The sequence below is a fragment of the Anopheles moucheti genome, chromosome 2 (genome assembly GCF_943734755.1).
Source record: "Anopheles moucheti chromosome 2, idAnoMoucSN_F20_07, whole genome shotgun sequence".
Classification (NCBI taxonomy): Eukaryota; Metazoa; Arthropoda; class Insecta; order Diptera; family Culicidae; genus Anopheles; species Anopheles moucheti.
The window spans coordinates 60,860,668-60,884,503 of NC_069140.1; the positions used below are offsets into that span (position 1 = coordinate 60,860,668).

At 40.2% G+C, this 23,836-nt stretch overlaps 4 protein-coding genes across 6 annotated transcripts; 1 reads left to right on the forward strand and 3 right to left on the reverse strand.

Moving 5' to 3' along the window:
• The first annotated feature begins 822 nt into the window (after positions 1 to 822).
• LOC128310079 (nardilysin-like) lies at positions 823 to 6,343 on the forward strand. Of its 2 annotated transcripts, none has more exons than XM_053046625.1 (11): positions 823 to 993; positions 1,840 to 2,098; positions 2,191 to 2,608; positions 3,054 to 3,638; positions 3,735 to 3,820; positions 3,899 to 4,365; positions 4,433 to 4,560; positions 4,637 to 4,773; positions 4,852 to 5,136; positions 5,242 to 5,461; positions 5,534 to 6,343. In XM_053046625.1, the coding sequence occupies exons 2-11, from the start codon at positions 1,845 to 1,847 to the stop codon at positions 6,341 to 6,343; spliced, it is 3,390 nt and encodes a 1,129-aa protein (XP_052902585.1). In that variant the 5' UTR covers positions 823 to 993; positions 1,840 to 1,844. The 2 variants fall into 2 exon arrangements, with proteins under 2 accessions (XP_052902585.1, XP_052902583.1); XM_053046623.1 differs by lacking the exon at positions 823 to 993 and adding an exon at positions 1,704 to 1,722.
• A 16-nt stretch (positions 6,344 to 6,359) lies between these two features.
• On the reverse strand, positions 6,360 to 8,099 carry LOC128310080 (GPN-loop GTPase 1). Its single transcript, XM_053046626.1, has 4 exons — positions 7,787 to 8,099; positions 7,119 to 7,713; positions 6,832 to 7,055; positions 6,360 to 6,497 (listed from the first exon to the last, which is right to left on the reverse strand). Exons 1-4 carry the CDS (start codon positions 8,064 to 8,066, stop codon positions 6,403 to 6,405), a joined length of 1,194 nt encoding a protein of 397 aa, XP_052902586.1. The 5' UTR covers positions 8,067 to 8,099; the 3' UTR covers positions 6,360 to 6,402.
• Positions 8,100 to 18,072: 9,973 nt separating this feature from the next.
• LOC128297729 (histone PARylation factor 1-like) lies at positions 18,073 to 19,831 on the reverse strand. The gene is made up of 4 exons (XM_053033419.1): positions 19,711 to 19,831; positions 18,829 to 19,633; positions 18,272 to 18,767; positions 18,073 to 18,193 (listed from the first exon to the last, which is right to left on the reverse strand). Exons 2-4 carry the CDS (start codon positions 19,608 to 19,610, stop codon positions 18,137 to 18,139), a joined length of 1,335 nt encoding a protein of 444 aa, XP_052889379.1. The 5' UTR covers positions 19,611 to 19,633; positions 19,711 to 19,831; the 3' UTR covers positions 18,073 to 18,136.
• Positions 19,832 to 20,425: 594 nt separating this feature from the next.
• On the reverse strand, positions 20,426 to 23,152 carry LOC128308284 (ATP-dependent RNA helicase DDX42). 2 transcript variants are annotated; one of them, XM_053045477.1, is made up of 4 exons: positions 22,806 to 23,152; positions 22,658 to 22,742; positions 22,417 to 22,589; positions 20,426 to 22,342 (listed from the first exon to the last, which is right to left on the reverse strand). In XM_053045477.1, the coding sequence occupies exons 1-4, from the start codon at positions 23,081 to 23,083 to the stop codon at positions 20,500 to 20,502; spliced, it is 2,379 nt and encodes a 792-aa protein (XP_052901437.1). In that variant the 5' UTR covers positions 23,084 to 23,152; the 3' UTR covers positions 20,426 to 20,499. The 2 variants fall into 2 exon arrangements, with proteins under 2 accessions (XP_052901437.1, XP_052901438.1); XM_053045478.1 differs by having other exon boundaries at positions 22,802 to 22,904.
• Between the last annotated feature and the right edge of the window lie 684 nt (positions 23,153 to 23,836).

Consider the following 23,836-nt stretch of genomic DNA (forward strand, 5'->3'; position numbering starts at 1 on the left):
AACATCTTCGTTTCCCAGGACGCAGAGTTCATTCGTCCGTTCAATTTGTCGAAGGTGATGTCTTTGGCCATTTTCGCACTTCAATGACAAAATAAAAAAGAAACCCTTTACTTCCTTTTATAAACCACTAAAACTGATCGCACGTTGGTAGGTTCGCTGGGCCCATAATCTGTTACGAGGTTCGACTATTTTTAAAAAATACCAGGCAGTGGTTGGACTAAGCTTTAAACACAAGTAATTCAGTTTATTCTTCGGTCTGTATGTCCACACGGTAAGGAGGTTGAAACGCAAGAAGAGCGCTCAAAAAAGATCAAAAGAATCAAGAGCATGCGGTTCCGGATAAAGTTCCGTGAAGTATCAATGATTTCGTTGTGGTACAGATGGATGTCAAGTTTGCGATTAAGTATAACTCCTAGGTCTTTAATGACATTGCAGCGCTAAAATTCTATGTCTGATATATTGTAGAAGACAATGGGACAGTTAGAACCGTGAAACGACATTGACGAACACTTATGAACTGAAATTTGGAGCTCGCAAGATGAAAAAATGTGCAAATTTTAAGGTAAAAAATCGGAGGTACCTTTATGCTTTCCCTAACCTACGATCATATGTGGCAGAGTGAGAAAGCACGCTAATTTGGCTAGCTGGATCTGCACACGCATGCCAAATTTATTTGAATTCAAAATTACCTTCCATCGGGGGTAGTTTGGATGTCAGGAAAAGGGATATTTTCGGTTGACAGGCAAAGAATTAGGAATAAAAAAAACAATGAATTGACTGATTGGAGCTGTCAGAATAGCAAAGCGTGTGTCGATCGTGAAAACATGTGTTTTGCTTAGCGTATTTCAGCGTTCCGTAATCAAGAAAGTATAGCTTAAAGTTTGAATTGTTTATAACTAGTAGTGTGAACTACTCGTGCACTTGCACGATAAACGTAATAAATGAATGTACTGTGTGTAAACGAAAAGGAATAGCGAAATCGTGGTCTTGCGGGTAAGACAACTAAACGACAGTTCAACAGCAAGCACCGGTGCCTACTTGAAGTAGATTTTAGGAAAAGGGAAACAGAGGAAAAGCGAAGAGCTTTGTATACATGTTCTATTAATCGATGGTGATACTTTGTGGTTGTCAGATTAGTAATAAATTTCACCGCCTGAGAGCGTACCTGTAGGATCGTGTAGAACATAGCACCTAAACGTTATCATCAATATATCGAGGATAGGACTAGATAGGACGACAGCAAAATAAGTGAAAAAAGTTCGAATCATGAAGTTAAGCTTGCATTAGAGCAGAGGCAACTGAAAATATTTTCAATCTGCACTTGCGATAACGTATATCAGGTTTTACTTTTTTCGTATTAGCTATAGGAAATGGTTTACGCGTAATAAAATTATGGTTCCAACAATGTACGTAGCGAAGCATGTAACTGTTCACCGCGGAAGCGACGAAGGCGCTAAACAAAACTGCGAAGGGAAACAAAACCTTGCACGAATAAAGGGAACGTGCGTAGTAGTTGTGTTTCAATAGCTAACAGGCAACGGGTAGTGGCATTCGCGATAGCAGCAGTTAGCTATGGTGAACCAGCTGTGCAGAAACCGATCATAACTGGTTAGCAAACGCACAGTCTGGTCACGTAGAATACCAAGAAAACACAAGTCTCGTGCGTGAGTTTCTCTACGAAGAGAAAGGGAATCATTGAAACGATGGTGGTTTGTAAAAAATGTGCGAATATACATGAAGATAAAAGTAAACTCTTTTATCGATAGTTTGAAAAGAATTTGTAAACAAAACCGTTTTAAACCAATCAGACTATACATTTCTTTTGCGTTTATTCCACAGGTCATATGTTGATGGTTGTAGCTGTTAGTTTATTATTCGCACGTGTGGTCTGCCGTAATCCACGAGGATCGTTAATGACACGCAAACGACCAGCGTTGGACACTGAACAAATTCTAGCAAGCTCACCAAGCAAAATGACTTTGCATGACAGTTCCACTAGTAGAAGTGGCCCCAGACAAAATCAAGCACAAATGTTGCATCCTCTTGTAAGTTACCTGCCACCACCAGAAACTTCATTTTCTGATCGAAAGCAGTACAGGTATGCGAACATTTTGATTCATTCCACACGATTTACATGACCATAATGATTACCGTGCTGTGATTCAGTAGTAATGATTTATTCAATTGCAGGTCCATACTGTTAGCGAATGGATTACATGCACTATTGATTGCTGATCCAATAGTCCAATCGACGGCAAAGCACGAACAGCAGAAGCCTTTCGAAGCGGATGGAAACAGGTTTCACACCCCAAGTAGTTCTGCATCATCTGATACAGAAGAATCGAATGAGGCGGACGACTACGAACAGTCAAAAAGTGAAACAAGTTTTCGTACCATATCTGACGATGAGAGCATCAACAGTGCTAATGAATCAATAATTATGGACGAAATTGATGGCGAAAAGTTGGCAGCCGCTGCCCTGTGTGTTGGTGTTGGTTCGTTCAATGATCCCCGCAATATACAAGGTCTCGCACACTTTCTGGAACATATGATTTTTATGGGAAGCAAAAAGTATCCCCGGGAAAACGAATACGATTCATACATCAGTGTAAGTTGTATATGATATACAGGCAGTGCCCGAGATACGCTATTATAGCGGACCGCTAAAACCCAGGAAAATCCGCGTAACTCGAATTTTCGAGTAAGTCGAATTCCCTGGCGCAATTTCGTTTATACCTCAAAGGCACATAGTCGACTTCCTTCGCTGCACTTAATTTATGCAGCGAATCAGACGATTTTTAGAAAGATTTCATTAAAATAAGTTAAATACAAATGTTGTATGTGACATAAAAGGTATTTTCGACAAATTTTTCACCATTTTGCTTAAATTTTGTGCTATAAACTAGCTCAAATCAATCAAAGCTCTGTCAAATTTTCAAAAACCGCGTATCTCCGAATTCGCGAATAAGAGGAACCGCGTATCTCGTAAACTGCTTGTATATATATGATCACGTTCATATTACTAATAATCCATAAAAAATCTCATTTTACAGAAATGTGGCGGTTTTGACAACGCAGTAACAGATTTGGAAGAAACAACTTTCTATTTTGAAATTGATGAAGCACATCTAGAAGGCGCTTTAGACCGTTTTGCCAGCCTTTTCACGGAACCACTTATGCTGCGCGATTCCGTATGTCGTGAACGCGATGCCGTAGAAAGTGAGTTTCAAACAAACAAAAATCGTTTTTCCTCGGCCCGAGAACAGCTAGTAGCATCGCTCGGTCGCGATGATCATCCCATTAGCCTATTCTCTTGGGGCAATTTAGAAACGTTGAAAAAAAATATCACTGACGATGAGTTGTATACGGAGCTCCATAACTTTCAACAGCGATACTATTCTGCACATCGTATGCATTTTGCGGTGCAAGCACGGATGAGCTTGAATGAACTAGAGACTCTAACTGTGAAGTATTTTTCGGCCATACCTTCCAATTGGCTTCCGACGGATAATTTGTCCACAATATTCAACGAAACAAACGCATTTCGAGAAGAATACTACCGGAAGCTTTACGTTGTAAAGCCCATTTCGGACGTCTGTCAACTTGATATAACTTGGTGTTTGCCGCCTTGTGTAAAGGTAAATCAGTTAATATCTTTTTTATTTGTTCGAAAACCCAGCTTTTGTTCTGGTGTGTAATTAAAAACTTATTGTTTATCTTTCTCCAATGACAAGGATTACCATGTGAAAGCAATTGATTATATTTCGTATGTTATGGGCTTCGAAGGAAAAAACAGTTTAACCAGCTACCTTCGCAAGAGGTAAGTATAAACGTACTTTATTTTGATATAGGTTTCGATTTAAATCTGGTTTCCCTTGCCTTTTTCCTTTTGTCACAGATCGTTAGCTCTAGATGTACACACAGGTGCCAGTTCTGGATTTGAGAAAAATTCCCTTTACACATTGTTCACTACATCAATAACTATGACCGACCATGGGTTGGAAAATGTGGAACAAATTTTAACAGCCGTCTACTCGTTTATACGTTTGCTAAAGCTTCAAGGACCTGTTGAATGGATTTTCAAAGAGCTGCAAGAACTAGAAGCGACGTCCTTCCGATACCGTAAAGAAAAAGAAGCCAGCGACAATGTAGAAGAGTTAGTGGTTAACATGCGATACTACCCCCCAGAACATATTATTACTGGTTCGGAACTTTACTTCAAATATGATCCGAGTGAAATATGGACGGTTATAAACAACTTAAATGAGCCAAAATTTAATGTCATGATATCATCTACAAAACCGTTTAGAAATGTTACGTACAACCGTTCGGAGGCTTGGTTTGGAACTGAATACGTAGAACTGGGTACGTGTGCCACAAATTCGTTGAATAGTTGTTGTGCACAAGTTACTAATTACTATGGTTTTGACAGATGTTCCAGAAGAATGGCTGCGGTTGTGGGAAACAGCTAAACCTATTCCGGAAATACAACTTCAAGAAAAAAATCAATATATTTCCACTGATTTTAGGATACTAGCGGATGAAGATGGTTTAATGGAGGTGGAAAGAAGGACTGGAACGGAGGTGAACGTGTTTTAAATGGTACTAATTTTATGTGTTTTGTTTCCTTTTTTAGGTTGCAACGTATCCGGAAAAAATAGTTGAAAATGAAATGTGTGAACTGTGGTTCCGACAAGACACCAAGTTCAGACTTCCTTTGGCGCTTATGTATTTTTACATCATTTCTCCATTGCCATTTAACAATCCCCGGAGGTAATAATTGCTACAGCAACATGTGTTTGATTGTTTTAGGCGTTATTAATAATTTTTACGTTGATTTTCTATAACTAGCTCCGCTTTGGCAGGTTTCTTTATATCGATGATTAAATTTCAAATAGCAGAAGAACTGTATCCGGCCGAAGTAGCTGGATTAAATTATGAGCTTTATCCAGCTGAGAAGGGGCTGGTGCTAAAAATTGATGGATACAATGAAAAGTTGCCGATCATAGTGGACGAGATTTCGGCTAAAATGGGACGCTTTGCAGACATTTTTAGCGAGAGTGTGTTCGATATTATCAAAGTAAAACTAGAAAAAGCATACTACAACGAGTTGATGAAGCCCAACAAACTAAACAGGTAATATACTATCATTTTCCCACTCCCTTCACCCGTACCAGGAACTTGTCGATAGAAATCGTATTGACCGACCGGACACAATTCTAATGTTCAACCTGTTCCTAGGGATGTTCGTTTGAAGCTAGTGCAGTTGAACCACTGGACAACGTGGGAAAAGTTTGAGCACATGAAAAATTTCACTGCCAACGATGTATGCCAATTTGCAAAAGACTTCTTCAATGGCTTCAAAATCCAAGCCCTTGTGCAGGGTAATATGCATAAAGAGGGAGTTCAACAAGTTATGCACAAAGTTTTGAATAATTTTAACGGGTCACCTATTCAAGATGTAAGCTTTGTTTATAGTACGCTACAATGAATTGTTGCTAAAATGACTTATAATTTGTTTTTGTTTTTGCAGATAAAAAGCATTGAATCCAAGACTCGAGAAATTCCAATCGGAGACAGTTATCTGCGAGTTAGTAACTTCCGGAAACAGGATGTAAATACTGTAACTACAAATTTCTACCAAGCAGGACCAGTTACACCATTTTTGCACGCATCCTTAGAATTGCTAGTTTCATTACTAGAAGAACCATTGTTTGATGTGTTGCGCACAAAGGAACAACTAGGCTATGATGTGTCGACTACGCTGCGGGATAATGCTGGTATATTGGGTTTTTCTATAACGGTTCATTCGCAGGAAAACAAATTCAGTTACCGTTACATAGACGAACGAATAGAACTGTTTAATGAACATTTTGTGCAAGTACTGCAGGAAATGACCGACAAAGATTTTGAACTAGTGAAAACATCTTTGAAGCACAGAAAGCAAGTCGTTGATACTGAACTGAAAAATGAAGCATCTCGTCATTGGGGCGAAATCACAACAGGAGAGTACATATTCAACCGAAACAAACTCGAAGTGGAGCAGATAGAAAAGTTGTCAAAAATGGACGTTTCGCAGTTATTCCATCGATTGGTGATGGATTCAAAAAGTAGAAGGAAACTTTGCGTGCAGGTTGTTGGAAATGATGAAAGCCCACCGGAGAAAAACGATTCATTACCAACTACCAGCAAACTGGATACATATGATGTTACGAATTTTCAGCCAATTTACATTGATTCGCAAGATCAGATAGACGATAATTGCCGGTATATAAAAAATATCGACGAATTCGCAAAGCAACTAAAGGTGCATACGATGGTAAAGATTAATTTCAGTGTTTGAAATTGAAGTTTAAACATATGTTTGCAGTAATTTGGTAGAACTTCAAACATAATCTGGTTTTATTTGTTACTTTGTTTATGTTGCTTTTCGGCCTGTTGTCGACGGTGTTGTTGGATGAAATTATCAAAATTAATCTCCTCAGCTTCATCGTCTCCTATGGAATATGTATTAAATAAAAACAATGTGATTAGAAAAGACTAATCGTGAAAATAAATATTAGTTTTAAAATTAATGGTAATCATTCAAATTTGATAAAATTTAGCTTAGATGCCTATTTAATGATTCTCTAATAATACGACGATTGTTGTACTTTGAATTTTGTCTGTTGCGAGGAATTCAAATTTGGTTGGAAGTGTTCTACAAACGAATGTTTTTTTTTCTTCATTTTATACAAAGCAAATTTGAATTGACGACTAATATGATTTTAATTGTCCATCCATTCCGGCCAGTAGTAGTAAAATATTAAAAATTACATCAAATACACTCACCCACAGCCACAACAGAACCATCACACTCGTGTCCTTCCTCATCCTCAGAGCTTTCATTCGCCGGGTGTTTTATGTAGATGGGATCATTCGCAGCTGAGGGGACACTATTCTCACTGCAAAAAAGCACTTCTTCGCCCATGCCATCGTTAGTTGCTGATTGTTCATTTTGGCGCATTTTTTTTACTTTATCTTCACGCAATTTATCGTACTCCTGTTTATAATCACTGTAAACAAAGGGATACCAATACAGTTTGTTGTTTTAATACATAGAATAAAACAATTTATACCTTTCATATTCATTTACTGCTTCGTTGATTAGCATGAAAAACATTTCGAACCCAATGCCAGAGATTGACGAAACACCGCAAGATTTCAAATTTCGGTAGAATTCATCCAGCGTCAATGACATCGTACGGGTGAGATTACTCACATAAGCTGTTTCATTTGCAAGCGCTTCCTGAAATGCTTCAAAGTCCTGCATCCACTGCACCGCGAAATTATGCTCCTGTATGTCTATTTTGTTCATGACAATTATAAACGGTAAACGCGCCTTATACAAGATGGAGCAGGCGTATAACATGTTGGACATAAAAGTGGTAGGGCTAGTAGAACGCACGATGTCCATTACGTATACTATAACGGTCGGGAAAGCGGTGGCCAATGCTTCGGTAATTATAGTACCTGATGCTGACCAAGTGAATACTTCGATTTGTCCGGGCGTATCTATGACGCAGTATTCATGCGTTTCATTCGCCTTCTCTATCAGCTCAATTACTTTGCCGAATTTAGTGGAAAACAAGTTTAAGGCCGTCACGATTCCTCCATTTGGTCCCAAATTGTAGCGTTTCATCACTTCCTTGTATTTTACTGTGTCACGTATATCTGCAATGCGTTATATGAAAAGCTTAAATCATTATAGAGTTGGTTAAACATTACTCGATATTCGAACTTGTACCGATATTCACTGGATACGGTGTTTCGCGACATGCAGGATCCAAATTAATCAAGTAAGGTAAGGAACCATCAGCATGCCGGTGTTGAGCTAATTTTCGAACGAAAGTAGTTTTGCCTGATCCGGCCATTCCTAGAACAATAATACAAACGGGCCTGTTCTTCGCTGTTTTGTTTTGTACAGAATTTGCAGAAAACTGTGGAGCGGCCGGCTCGGATTCCATGTTGATAATTTGCGGATGTTTGGAAGTTTGGATGTTTTCTCCGTGATCACAAGAACGCATTACAGCTAAGGTACACAAAAAGTAAGCTGTGGGCAAGCCCTGGCGGCACAATTGTACGAATAGGCTAGCTGTCAAACAGATCAGCCTATGCTTCCCGTATGTAGATATGTGCGTGGTCGCGAGCGTGTGTCACCCAGCTCGTCATCGTATCATTGGCTTGTGTGGCTTTGTACCTTGCGTTGTTTGGCTACAGGTTTCACTCTACGTTCGTGCCAAGAAGTTGCAGTTTGTGAAAAGTTTATCGAAGAGAACAGAACAACTGACCAAAGATTGTGCAAGGAATATACACCTTCAAGTAAGTATTTATTACATACATTAGCTGGAACTGTTGAAAAAGTTACAGTTTCTATTAAACATGTACCATAACTATATTTCCAGATGGCACAGAAAGAACACACTGCAGGAACCAGCAGCAAACCGCAGGCAGACGATATCGACACACGGACAAACATCGAGGACGAGGACAATGCAATACTGGAAGTAGATGATCATTCCGGTGGGCATCATCATCATCATCCTGCGTTCATCGTGATAGGATGTTCCGATCGTGTGTTTCAGTTTCGGTCAGCTATTGTAAAAGCTATTGTAAAACTAAGAAAAAAGGAAAATTAAGTTTATTCATTTTTATTCATTATTTAAAAATTCATATTTTTTAATTCATTATTTTCAGTATCGATTTCAGTATTACTCAACATTCATGAGACTATCATTTTTCAGCATCAGCAGATTATCAGCATATCACAATTTTATCAAAAAAAAAATTATCCAATTATTTCTATGTCATCCTTGTTTAAATTATGCTTGAGAAATAATATTTCATTCATTTTTTGGGGAGCAACCTATTTCTTCTGTCCGTGTAAATTTGTCCTACCTTAGAGAAAATACGTTCACATGGAACAGAATAAAAAGGCAATAAATCACAAAATATCCGCATCCGAACACAATCCCACATTCCAATCATGGCAGATCCGGATCCGGGATCTGGACTCTTGTTTTGGATTTCGATCCCGGATTCTCGAATTGACGAATCCGGATCCTGAAGGATCCGAATCCGGACTCTTGTTTTGGATTTCAATCCCGGATTCCCGTCATGACAGATCCGGATCGAAAAGGATTGTTTGGGATTCCAATCCAGAGGATCCTGGATTTGGGATCGAATCCGGATTGATCCAATGAAGGATCCAATCCCAGAATCCGATCCGATCCGATCCGCCCAACACTAGTACAATTGTGGTGCCAGGGAGGGAAACGATCTAAGGGCTCTTTCAATTATTACGTAACGCTGTTATTTGGAGGGGGGTGGGGGAGTAGGGGTTAGTACCAGCGTTACGATTTGTTACATATAGGGGAGGGGGAGTTTTACTTTTTGTGACGTAACATACGATATAAAGATACTTAGATTTCCGCTTCTTAGTCTATGTATCAAAAAATAACAAATTTTAGGAATTTTTATACAAATTCCATGTAATCTATCTACTTGTTGATTGTTTAAAAGTCAAGTTTCTTGATATCTTCTGATACCAATCCATTGATATTGATGTCCAGATGGTGATTTTGAATACCGGTGTGTAGTAGTGGATGCAGTTTATATCCATCACATAACGAGCATCGTTGATTCGTAAAACAAGTATTAAGCTTGAAGAGCTCTAAATAGTCTCAGAATCCTCTTACGTTTAAGCAAATGCAGCAAAAATTTTAAAATTTACTGATATATATCCAAATTTATGTTCAACATTATAAAAATATTGCCACGTGATGCATCAAAGACTTGCAATACAATGATCAACTTTCAACAACTATAACGTGCTGCATCACGATCGGTACTTGTATGGCCGTGTTTGAAGTCAGTATACCAGCTTAAATAGTTGATTTTAATGGTGCTGAATTTTACGATGCTTATCAATTCAATGTAACCGTTTTTTCCTAACCGAAGGCAATTTTTTATTGACATTCTAAAATTAATGATATTCAAATGGGTGTTAAATGATAACAATGCATTTAACAGCAATGAGTTTTGAGTTTTCCGGCGCTTCGTGGTCTTGGCCTGCTGCAAGGGTTCTCTAAACCACCTAAGGTCAAGCGCCGTCCATAATCCCGGTCTGTCTGGTGGACCCATCAACGGCATCCCTCTATCCTAATTTGGGTCGTCCGGTGTCATTTTCATGACGTGACCAGCCCACCGGGTTCCAAGCTGGTCTAAGTCGCTGTACGACAGTAGGTTCGCTGTACAACTCATACAGTTCATCATTGTAGCAACTCCAATGTCGTTCCACACATACGGGGCCAATAAACCTTCTGAGCATCTTCCTCTCGAACGCGGCTAAGAGGGTTTTGTCAGTTTTGGACAAAATATATGTCTCATAGGCGTATGTAAGTACTAGAGCTGCTCGTGATCGTTTTGAACCTGACTTGTCGCGTTTCTTATTCTTGAATTGTATTCGTTCTGTGCGGCCAACTACGTGTTAACTGTATAAGTATATCTAAGCTTCAAAGGGGCCATATGAGGCTCATTGAACAAAATAAATTAACAATTAACAAGATAAGTTCTATATACTCTGTTGCGAACGCGAACAAAACTCATGAATGAGCATGCTAGAATCCGAAGGGGGTTAATCATAACAATTGAGAAAACCGCGAAATCAGTCGAAATGTTAAGAACGCGAACAGAACTCATGAATGAGCATGCTAGCACCCAAAGTGAGGGCGCAAATCATAACAGTTGACATAAACGCGAGCTCGTAAGTAAACAACGTCCGGAGACCCGTTCGAAAAGCGCATAAACAATAAGAGCCCTCACCGTTGATACTGTAAACAAATACAATCGACTATACGACAATTATCGCAAATAAGCAGACGCAATGCGACCGTCAACGGGCGTGTACACCCGACACCAATAGATTTGCCAACATAAGAAGAATAATTCGATCCTCACAATGCAAGATATGCTAAAGTAAGAACAATGATTCGATTTTTCAACATAAGATTGCTAACGTAAGGAGAATGATTATATCGTTCATCTCGTTTTCACTTTCAAATCTCGAGACACATTGTTAGTATATAAGCAGGAGACATTGCCAATAAACTTCACTTGTACTTTAAACCCTAACACGGTATCTTCAAGTCGCTGGGTTGGCAATCGAATTGAACGGAGGTCCACACTAGATACTTACTCTGATTATTCAGAACAACAGGCTAGTGTCCGACCCGAACAATTCCGAGCGCCTTCACTTCTACGGCCCTTTCAGTGAAAGTAAAGATCCACGTTAGAAACTCGCCCTGGGAATCCAGCTACAAAGCCTAACGTCTGATCCGAACTGATCTGAAAGGTGAACGAGACTTGCGCGAGAGTCTCAGGGTAGGCCAACCTTCGCGTGGTCAACCTACGGCGGCGGACCCAGCAGTCCGAACTTTGTTCCCGCAGCAACAAATGGTGGCTCCAGAGAGGAGATTACAGTAACTCGCGCGCGCATTGTAATCTCTTTAGAACGAACTTACGTTCATGGTGTGCTGTCGCCATAAGAACAGCAAAACAGTTCTGTGTATTAAATGATTCGCGAAGACGGTTAAAACATAACAAAAGTGATTAAGCGTCGTGAATATCGAATCAAGTGCAAGTGCAGAACTTTTCAAAGGGCTACGGACTAAAGTGATGTTCTAAAACTTCTACGGACGAGAAAGTGAACAATATTAACCACGAACAACAGTGATTCAAGTTGCGCACCTCTTCCACCGCAGTCGTCCTTAATCGTCACAATCGTGAAAGATCCAGCCAGTGCATCAAGGGAAGTTAACATAAATCCGAAAGGGGTAAGTGTAACGTTCTATTTAAGCACGGCAAGGAAATCTTTGATTCGTCCAAAATGCCTTATGAATTTACCGAGAATAATAAGGGTAGTTGTCGACTCTGTGCAGCGGAAGATACCGCTGAAGAGAGTATGATCGCATGTACAGAATGCGATCGATGGTTCCATTTGACATGTGCCAAATTAACTCGGAAGCCAAAGCCAGAGGAAGCCTGGCTATGCTACAAATGCCAACGAATTAAGTATGAACTTAATCGGCAAAAGGAAGAGCTCAAGGCTCTCGCGGAAAGAGACGCAAAAAATCGGGCAGAGCTCAAGACCTTGAAAGAAGGCAAGATGAACCTTGGAGAAGGAAGTTCCACTAGGGAACAAACTCTACAGGAAATGGTATCGCAATTGTTAGTGAGCCAGCAAAGGCAAATGAAAGAATTAATTACGCTAATGACGAACAACCGTGGTGAATCCACCCAAATAGGGATCTTGGTCAAAAGACAAGCCCTAATGCAGTTGCCCAGATTCGATGGCAACACGAGTCAATGGACAAACTTTAAAAAGACGTTTGAAGACACTACCCGAGAAGGGGAGTTTTCTAATATAGAAAACTTAAATCGTCTAAAGCAAGTTTTACACGGAACAGCCTACAAGACTGTTCAACAATTGATGATGGAGGCGAAAAACGTCCCAGAGATAATAAAACGTTTAGACGAAACTTTCGGGAGACCTGATATGGTTTATTTGGAGTTGTTGAATGATCTCCAAAAGTTACGAAAGGAATCAAAAAACGTGATCTCGGACATGGTTAACGCCCTCGAAAACATCGTAACGAACGTAAAACTTATGGGGAGAACGACGTATTTGAACGATCACAGGCTAGTGATGGATTTAACGGCTAAGTTACCGCATCACATTCAAGTGAAAAGAGCGGAACATATGGCGGCCACATCATCATCAATAGATGTTCAAAATCTAGAGGAATTATGTCGATGGCTCAAACCCTATGCCAAAACGTCGGAAATGATGAACACGATCGCAGTTCATACACAGAAGGGAAACAGTCATTTCCATGATCAAAAATCAACTGCTAAGGCTGAACTACAGCCTACAAAAAAGGAAACAAATTCCTACAAGTGGTCAAATGGGGTAATGAAATGCTTAATATGCAATAAACCTCATGCTACGATCACATGCTATGCATTGATCAGGGAAGTACCTTCTGAGCGAGTAAAAATTGCTCGAAACAAACGTTTGTGTCAAGGTTGTCTAAAAACAAACAATCATTCGATAAACGATTGCAGATCCGCACAAACTTGCGGAATAAATGGATGCGAAAGTAAGCACCATAAGATGCTTCATGTAAAGGTTACACCTCCCATAGTTGAAAAAGAAGGTGTAAATAGCCATTATGAACAAAATGCATCATCAACACATTACCAGGTATTACCGGTAACATTAATAAACGAAGATAAAAAGATAGATACATATGCTTTCCTAGATCCCGGATCGTCCTTAACACTTTTGGAAGCCAAAGTCGCAAAGAAACTTGAGCTTACAGGGAAAGAAATACCTCTTCAATTACTTTGGACACAAGGTAAAATGGCCGACCACGTTAAAAGTCAAAGCGTGGAAGTAAGAATCAAGGGTGCCACAAAAAAGGGATTTGTACTAAAAGACGTAAGGACAATTAACAATCTTAAGTTGCCAATTCAATCTTTGAATTACGACGAATTGTGCGATGAATATCCTTACCTGAAGGACTTACCCATAAATGCCTATAATAACGTTCAACCAACAATCATAATTGGCATTAAACACAATCACCTTTTAATGGGAATATCCCATAGATATGGAAAATTAGGTGATCCGATCGCAATGAAAACAAGATTGGGGTGGTTGATTTATGGCAAGGCAGCCCATGATCAAGGAATTAATCATTCCATGATAATAAAAGAAGACGAAGGAAGTCTCCGTCAAATAAGGCCAAATTATTTATCAAGAGAGAATTCTGGTGCAAAACCAGTCACTCAGCTTCCCGAATTAAAGGACAAGGCACGAAACAATGATGAATCAGTTGAAAACTTCCCGAAAACACGGAAGAATGCTATCAAAGGAAAGATTAATAAATGCTGCATAAGGGAAAACGTTGATGCACCGTCCAAGAAAAGGGCAAAACGGAAGAAGACAATACCTTGCACGCGGTATTCGAAACAGCTTCAGACAAGCACGACAAATGTTGATGCAACAATACACAAAGATGAATACGTATCAGGGAAGCGTACGAACAAAGCAAGGTTCAAACCAAATATATGGAATGCGCTATTAATCATACTTCTTCTATTTGCAGCTCAAGCCTTTGGAAAAACGATTAATGGGTTAATCGCATACGATTGTGCGAATGATAACATCAACATAACGAGTTACTCATTGATGAAAGTAGCATCTTGCATACCTCAAACAGAAAACATAACTACAGTCGAAACCAAGATTCAGGTATTGCAACGTAGTCCGAAAACATTAACCCACGTTCGCCAATGTAAGGTAATAATTAAACGCTCGATCAAACACTGCGGGGCTTGGTCTCACACCTCTGAATATGAACATGGTTTCGCGTATATAGTAAAGGAATTTACTCCGGATGAATGTAGGCACGCTCAAGTGGTAGGCGAAATTTCACTCTCTGATAATTATAAGATTAGGGAATTACGTCGCAATCACACCACCAGAGGGCAGGCATTGATCATCGGCAGCGTCACGGGCTCATCGTGCGAGGGAGGTGTCTACTCAACACCATCTTATACGTGGACGAAGGCGCTGGTATACTACGAGTACGAGATCAGCATGTACGACTACGTGACGACAGCGAACATCGAGGAAGACCAAGTGACACTGCGAAGTGGTATCGTGTGCCCGTACAGTGTTGGTTGGTGTTTGGACACGGAATACGGCTATCTCACCTGGGATTTAGATCACCAAAGGCTCTGTGAAAGGACCGACTTCGAGATCATCTACGAAGGCACGGTCAATAAAACGTTTAACAGCAACAAGGGCGATCGCATAAACGCCGTGTACACCTTGATAACACACGAACAGATGTTTTCAATAAGGGCGCGTGATGTAAAACAGATCTGCGGTTTCGACAGTTTCGATACAGATCACCCGAGGATCTTTATCCTTGAGTCAAACGGTTATCAATCGCCGTTTAAGCGCAAGGCGGTAAATGGGAGAAACCTGGATCTCTTTACCTATTTCAACTCCAAGATAACGTTGGTTGAAAGTTACCTCGGGCAGAAACTGAATGATGTGTACACCGCGGTAATGACAGAAATATGCAAGGTCGATAAGGCACTGATGGAAACAAAACTAACGTTAGCCCGTATCAATCCAACCGAATTTGTCTCCAATTTGATACGACGACCGGGGCACACAGCAGTAGTCGCCGCAGAAGTGCTGTACATCCTTGAATGCAAGCCAGTTTTCGTCACCTATGAGAGGAAAGATGAATGCTATCAAGAGGTACCGGTACAGTATAACAATCGGTCGATGTTCATGGCACCGGTTACAAGAATGCTGCAACTACGTGGTACCCAAATTGACTGCACTCCACTGCTGCCTGCTAAATTCAATATCGGTGGTAGATGGTATACGACGGATCAAAGACTACGGGAAACAACGCCACCGCAAGAGTTAACGACGGACGTCGTGACAAGCTGGTCATACACTCCCTTGCCAAGTCTAATGGAAAGTGGCGTGTATGATTACGAGAATCTGCAGCGAATGAAGGATATGGTGTACGAACAGAGTGACAAACGAATCGCTTCATCAGTCGTACACAAGATGATATCCGGCCAGCATCCCAATCTACAAGGCTTCTCTTTCGAGCCGCTCGTCTCCGAAAACATCATTCATAACGCCTTGCATAAGTATTGGTCAAAACTACTATCATGGTCAACCTGGTTGGGCAACATAACGTCTACAGCGATCGGTATCTACATGTTAACCCGAGCTCTTAAATTCATCGTCGACACCATAATACACGGCAGAATTCTGTACGATATTTACGGCATTGGATGGCAGCTTTTGGCTTCGTTTTGGGACTCGCTAACAAATTTGCTGTCGCATCGCAACCACATGAAGAGGGGTCAGCATACACACGTTCCACCGACAACAGCTCCCGAGCTTGATCATCAGGACGTCGAAGTACGTTCACATCGTCTTCCAAACACCAAAACCAAGCAGTATCCCGACTTACGCGAAGAAATGGTTAGTCTTCAGGTTCAGCGTAATGACTTCGGATCATAAGGTTCTACAAGCATCAGCCCATTCTTCAGATCAATAATGCCGGTGGTAAACTAGTAATTTAAGAAATCAAATGAAGAGAGAGTGAAATAATTGAATGGATTAATAGTTATCGCGTTAATTTGTAAAACCTTTAGTTTTACCAGGGGAAGAATGTTGCGAACGCGAACAAAACTCATGAATGAGCATGCTAGAATCCGAAGGGGGTTAATCATAACAATTGAGAAAACCGCGAAATCAGTCGAAATGTTAAGAACGCGAACAGAACTCATGAATGAGCATGCTAGCACCCAAAGTGAGGGCGCAAATCATAACAGTTGACATAAACGCGAGCTCGTAAGTAAACAACGTCCGGAGACCCGTTCGAAAAGCGCATAAACAATAAGAGCCCTCACCGTTGATACTGTAAACAAATACAATCGACTATACGACAATTATCGCAAATAAGCAGACGCAATGCGACCGTCAACGGGCGTGTACACCCGACACCAATAGATTTGCCAACATAAGAAGAATAATTCGATCCTCACAATGCAAGATATGCTAAAGTAAGAACAATGATTCGATTTTTCAACATAAGATTGCTAACGTAAGGAGAATGATTATATCGTTCATCTCGTTTTCACTTTCAAATCTCGAGACACATTGTTAGTATATAAGCAGGAGACATTGCCAATAAACTTCACTTGTACTTTAAACCCTAACACGGTATCTTCAAGTCGCTGGGTTGGCAATCGAATTGAACGGAGGTCCACACTAGATACTTACTCTGATTATTCAGAACAACAGGCTAGTGTCCGACCCGAACAATTCCGAGCGCCTTCACTTCTACGGCCCTTTCAGTGAAAGTAAAGATCCACGTTAGAAACTCGCCCTGGGAATCCAGCTACAAAGCCTAACGTCTGATCCGAACTGATCTGAAAGGTGAACGAGACTTGCGCGAGAGTCTCAGGGTAGGCCAACCTTCGCGTGGTCAACCTACGGCGGCGGACCCAGCAGTCCGAACTTTGTTCCCGCAGCAACATACTCCTAGCTTCGTTCAAGTGAAAAGTATTCAATAAATCTACTTTATCAGAATGTATTTATACTTTCGCCAATTTTTTAGATCCTTTAAATCTATGTTTTAAAAAAAAGTTAGTCAAAAGAATGAACGAACAAACAGAATTAACAGAAGGCAACTACGCAAAAGAATGGTGGTTAGATAAATAAGAGAGGAATAATACTGATAAATAATTTACGTACGAAATATTTTCTTATTAGATTATTCTTCAGCAGCAGGTTCCTGTTTCAGCAGCTGAGATTAACGAAAAACTGTCATTTTGCATTGCTTCAATTTCCAGTTGTCTACGTTTGTTATTTAAAATTTTACTTGACCGTACCACACATTTCGACGCGTGCCCTATCGTGTGCATGCCGCGAAACATTTTGTATTGGGAATACAACTTTTAAATATATGACTTTAATAATTAAGGTTGGAAAATTAAATTTCCAAATTTGGATCACAACTAGTTTTCATTCGTACAAAAGTTTATAGTAAGAGGAGTTGTGCCCGTTTCGTTGATCGTTTATGTCCTTAGAAAACCAAATCTTTTTATCATAGTATTCCCAAATAGACGAAGATCGCCAAAAAATGAGTACTGATAGTAGTACGAAACCTTCCATTATTTGCTATGCCGAATATCCATGCTCCAGTGTTGAATTTGAAGCTGAAATTCATGTTATATGCTAGTCGACTGTTATTATTATGATACAATTACGTCGTAAAACCGAAGAAATAGACTAAAATGAATCTATTGAACAGGTATAGTTGGACGACAGATAAACGACAGCGATAAGTTCCCAACATTTTATTTTTTTACATTTTTTCCATAATTATTGTATCCTCGGAGTTTAGCTAGTATGAATAAATAATTGGGCCTGCATTGATATATTTTGAGCCATTACAGTAAGAAAAAAATTTTAATATTAAATTATTTAATTGTTCGCCAACAAATCGAAACCAATTCCTTCGTTACGTTTATCCAAATGAGACTGGAATGAGACATAATATAATTTTTAAAAATTGAATTGAAAATTGAAATTGATCATCTATTCAATCATTTTACATACCTTAATTATTGCTATATACTGCGGACGTTTAGCCATAGAGTAACCGGTGAAAAAAAGGGACTTCATTACTTCAGACAAACACTGTGCACCGGAACAGAATAAATCGATCGCAAGCTCTAGAATTGTTCCAAAATCACATTCGTCTACCGCCAGATTTGCAGCCGTAATAACGGGTTGCAACTCTTTCATTGCCTCTTGATATTTGTTGTTATTCGTTGATCGATTGAGCCTGTCGAACTTTGATAGGATATTGCGAAGATTGGCATCGCTTTCCAGCAGTGGCCTATATCCCACGTTCGACTTTCTATCGTAAGGTACTACTAACCCGACTTTGTGAAATGTTTTACACACAATCAGCTTGCTGCGAGCTTTTTGCTTGATATCCGCTTTCAAGCATAATTCTTGTTTCAATGCCCATTCATTGATATGCTTTTTCATTTCTAATATTTTATTTTTGTTGAATGGAGTAACGGTTGCAAAGTGTTCCAAATAATGCCTAAAAAGTACAATATGCTACAGTCAATAAACACATATTTCTTTAACTTACGTGCTCTTACATTAGTCCATCGAAGATGTTTTCACCAACAATTTTAAACTCACACCCCTTTTTCGCATCGTTAAAAGCCACTAAGCCATTCACATCATCGGGGCTATCTCGCCAGTATCCATAATGTACGCCAGTTCCTTTTTGCACCATCACTGTTTGAAACTCGGGAGGATCATAGTAGAAACGCCAATGACGTAAATAATCTCCAGGCTCATGGATTTTGACATCCTTAAACTTTCCAGCAAGTACATCGTACGGCCCGACCAATTTAAGCCCAAACTGCAAAAATACATCTTCCGGTTTAATATTTCCTTGTACACACTGCTCGGTACAAAACTTCCACAGGATATCGAAACACGGTGCCATTTCAACTAGAAACTTGTGTTTGATGAAATTTCTTGGGTCCTCGCACAGTTCCTTGTACTCAGCTAGCTTGGAATATTCTATTTGAGGGTCGTACAAATCGCTCATCATTCCAACGCTCATTGGAAGCTTCGGCAAAGTGTAGCGTTGTCGAGATATACCATGGTATTCGGAACTAGCGTCCTCTTCCTCAGCATTATGCATATCTGGTTCTGGGGTCGGAGGACGTTTACATCGTTTAATGTCCTCCAAATCCCGTTCGATGTCTTCAGCAGTCCGTTTGTTGACCAAGCTGTCAGTCGGTTGCACGATAGAAGCTTCCATTGTTGAGGCATCGTTTGTAGATTTCGAGGGATGCGCATATTTCTCTTTATGCACTCGATTCGTTTGATAACATTCGGCACCGTATTTACATTCGGGTCTATCCATTGCACGATAAACTTTCAGATAGGCTACGGTTAGAAATGTACGTATATTATATACATTAGCATAATCGTACGATGGACAACCCTTGCAGTTGGAACTGTACCTTTATGACAAATAGGCACTACTTGATAAACAATATATCCGGTATGATAAATGCTTATCCTTTACAGAGCTGGAAATTAGTTCGTTTCAAGCCTCAATTTCCACCACCTCCTAACTCACACTGTTTGCAGCCACTGTCAACCGAATTGATGCGGCTTTTTGCGTTTATTGTATACAACACAATTTGCAATAAACCAAGGTAAGATCGTGAACACACAACTTCAATGTCAACATTTAGAAAACGCTCTTGACACATGGTCACATTTTTTAAATTGGTGCTCTTCCAATTGCTCTTTTCGCTCCAAGAAATTTTTGAGATTTTCGTTGATAAGGGATCAATGGCAACTTCTTGATTTTGGGTTCCTTTAGTTAATATCGGTCCGGCTAAATCGTAATACAATTTGGCGAATCTATTGGAGAAATATTTTGTCTAGACATGTAACAAACTCTATTTTTTTAATTTCCTCTTTAGCTTTTCTTGTAGCATGGCTCAATTTATCAATGTCGTATTGCAACAAAAGTCATTATTTTGTTCCCATTAGCCCAGGAATTTTTTTGGCACTAAGATAAGTAGATCGATCAACTAGTGATCGCCAATAATTTAGGTTTCACGATAAGTTTTAGCTGTCGTTGATTTCGTGATGTCAAATTTATTCGCTCTAATTTATCAACACCCCAAAGCGTTTAAGTGGAGAAAAACAACACACTGAAAATAAAATACAATTTATTTCGAATCGTAAAATAATTGCAAAGGATTCTTCAATTATAATTTAAAACTTCTTGCTGTGGTTTAATTCCACCTGCTCTTTTTTTTTCGTGGAACCATATCGTTTTGAGTTGAATCGTTTTCTGTTTGGTCGTATGATTCAACTTCACTTATCGGTTCAGATCGTGATAGCGTTGGTTTAACAAATACCCCACCTTCCGGTACTGTTTTCTCCCAGGTTCGATCGCTCGATGCTTTGAACTGTGCATTGTAATGTGCGCGAAAAGTTTCCCGCATGGCAGATAAACGATCGGTTACCGGACCCTTCGAAGATCCCGGCGTTGGTTCAGAAGATTCGACATCTTCCGGTATTTGGGCAGTATTCAAAGAACGACCCATCGGACCTCGATGAACTGCTCGTTGACGGAATCCTAATCCTGCTCCACCCACATTTAAATTCTTACCTTTGTTCGCTTGTTTAAACCGGCTATTCCGGAACCAGGAACTTTGCATAGCCAGCTTCATCAAATCGTCCGGCACTTCCTGATTGGCACCTTCAAGATTGCGTACTAGATGGCCAGAAAATTCTTTATCTTTGTCAGTAATCAAAGTATAGGCCGTACCCTTTTCCCCGGCACGTCCCGTACGGCCAACACGATGCGTATGAGTATCGATATCGCGCGCAATGTCGTAATTGATTACGGTACGAATGTGTGGAATATCAAGACCGCGAGCTGCAACGTCCGTAGCAACCATTATATCCACATCTCTCCGCTTAAACCGAGTGATAACAGAGTTCCGTTCCGACTGATCCATATCCCCGTGTAGTAAGACGACATCGTTCTCCTTAAGTCGTAAATTGTTTGCAACTTGCTCGGCATCGACTTTTTTCGTAACGAATATCAATACACTACCCTCAGAAAGCATCTGCACCAGATTGGTTAATAACCAGCTCCACTTGCTTGGTACATTGGATAATATAATGATGTGTTGCGTAACGTCAGAGTTGGCCTCTCCTAGGTCGCCATGAATAATACGCACCGGATCCGTTAAAACGTCGCGTGCAAGTTTCTCCACTCGCTTCTTAAAGGTAGCGCTGAACAACAGTGTCTGTCGATCTGGACGAATATGGTTGCATATTGAACGAACCTGCGGTTCGAACCCCATGTTGAACATTTTGTCTGCTTCGTCCAACACCAGATACGTTACTCTTTGCAGATTGGTAGCTTTTATTTTTACCATATCTATCATACGGCCTGGCGTAGCAACTACTATCTCCGCTCCTTGTTCAAGTGCCTTACTCTGTTCCCATTTGGATCCTCCGCCGTAGCAGCAACAAATACTGATGTTGTACACCTTTCCAAACCGCTTCGCCTCACTGTATATTTGCAGTGACAGTTCTCGTGTCGGTGCCAAAACCAACCCTATAGGACCATCACCCGGACCTAATTCTCGTTGATCCATAATATGTACGAGCATCGGCCACAGAAAAGCGGCAGTTTTACCGCTGCCAGTTTTTGCTATACCAATGATGTCTCTTCCACTTAATGCAGCAGGTATCGCTTGGGCCTGTATTGGTGTCGGTGTGCTGTACTCCGATTTACGAATCGCTTTCATCAGCGATTCATCAAACCCGAAATGGGCAAAACTCGTAACAGGATGTGGTGGCATTGGGCCGCTTACTTTAACACCGAGCGTTTGGCGAAGCTCCTGTACCTTGGCGAACGAAAGATTGACGATATCTTCGTGAGGAATATAGAAATTTTTTTCAAATTTCGCGTACTCGATATCCGAGTGGTCAATTGCAGGCAGAGGATCAATATCTCTTCGTCTCGGTGGTGGCATTGGATTGCCATCTTCGTCATACTCCAGTTCCACATCCGATCCTTCATCCAATAATCCGGCATGGGGATTTTCTTGCATATATCTATAAAGAAATATTGTATTCAATTTCGTAGCATAATTTTTAGCATGGTTCTATCATTCATCCAGTGAACGTACCGGTAATAGCTTTCCTCGTCATCTTCATCGTCAATGTCTCCGCGAGTACCTTTCTTAGGGTCTACGTGCGGTTGTGGAATTTTCTTGTTCTCTATTTTCACTTGTTCTTCGATACCAGCCATAAACGCGTCCAGCGGATCTTCCTCTTCATCGGACGAATTATTGGCCTTTGCCTAAGTATAAATAATAAGAAATGAAAATTATTTGTAGCATTAAAATTCTCTGTAATTAAGATACTTACACTTGAATCGGCAGCTGACGGAGAACCAGGCGCGGGTATATATTCTAAATGCTGTCCCACAGGTTCATCTTCCTCATCGAAATACCTAATCATTGCGAACATTGTTTAATTAAATAGGCATCTATGGTTTCATAATGAAACTACCTACTCGTCTTCCGTTCTGCCTCGGCGTTTTCCTACTGAATATTGAGAGGGGTTCGAAAACTGATGCATAGATTCTATTGTATGATAACCGTGCTTTGAAATACCCGGACCCTGATTGAAAGATTTAGGCGGAGGTACTCCCGATGATCTGCCGCATAATGAACTAGGTGGGGGAACCGCATTGAGAGAGTAGCTACGGCTTTGGTCCTTTGCATTATGCTGCGGCTGTATTGTTTTATTACGACGCATCTGAAAACTAAAATTTCCTCGATTTCGGTTCATTCTTATCGCAAGGTTTTACTTCGTTTCGTTTGTAATGGTTCACAAGATACCACAAAGAGCACGACAAAACAACACTTTTTGAAGGAAAATCGATGGTAAACTGAAGATGAGCTTTTTCATCCAAGCACAAACAGGAAAGACCGCATCATTGCATTAAAAATGACGTTTAGAAAATGAAACAATAATTTGCCACACACAGAAATTCCCCAGGCAACAAATTTCCATTTACACAGTGCAGCACCGATTATCCGTGCTTATCGAGACTAGACGGTTCCCTAGCGATTAAACATGCAGCTTTCCGTCTCTGTTTCGAGCGTCTTTTCGTGTACGAAATGTTGTACGAAAACATGTCCGAGACTCAGACATTTTCGGGCGCTAAAATGAAGGTGACCTGAAGCGAGAGCAAAAAATTTAACCAGAGGAACCGAGCGATCGCTTCTCTCAGCTATCTTCTTCTCATTAGTCGAGTATTTTCTAGTATTCCGGCAGCCCCCGAGATACGTTATTAAAGCGGAGCTTATAACTCAGGAAAAATCCGCGTAATTCGAATTTCCACGTGAGTCGTATCCGGGTGCAATTTCGTTTATACCTCACAGTCACAGAGTCAACTTCTTTCCGCGCACTCAATTTATTTAACGAATCTAGAGATTTTTAGAAAGATCACATTAAAATAAAAACATATGTTTTTTATGACAAAGGAAAGTATTTTCAACCAATTTTTCACCTTTTTGCTTAGATTTTGTGCTATAAACA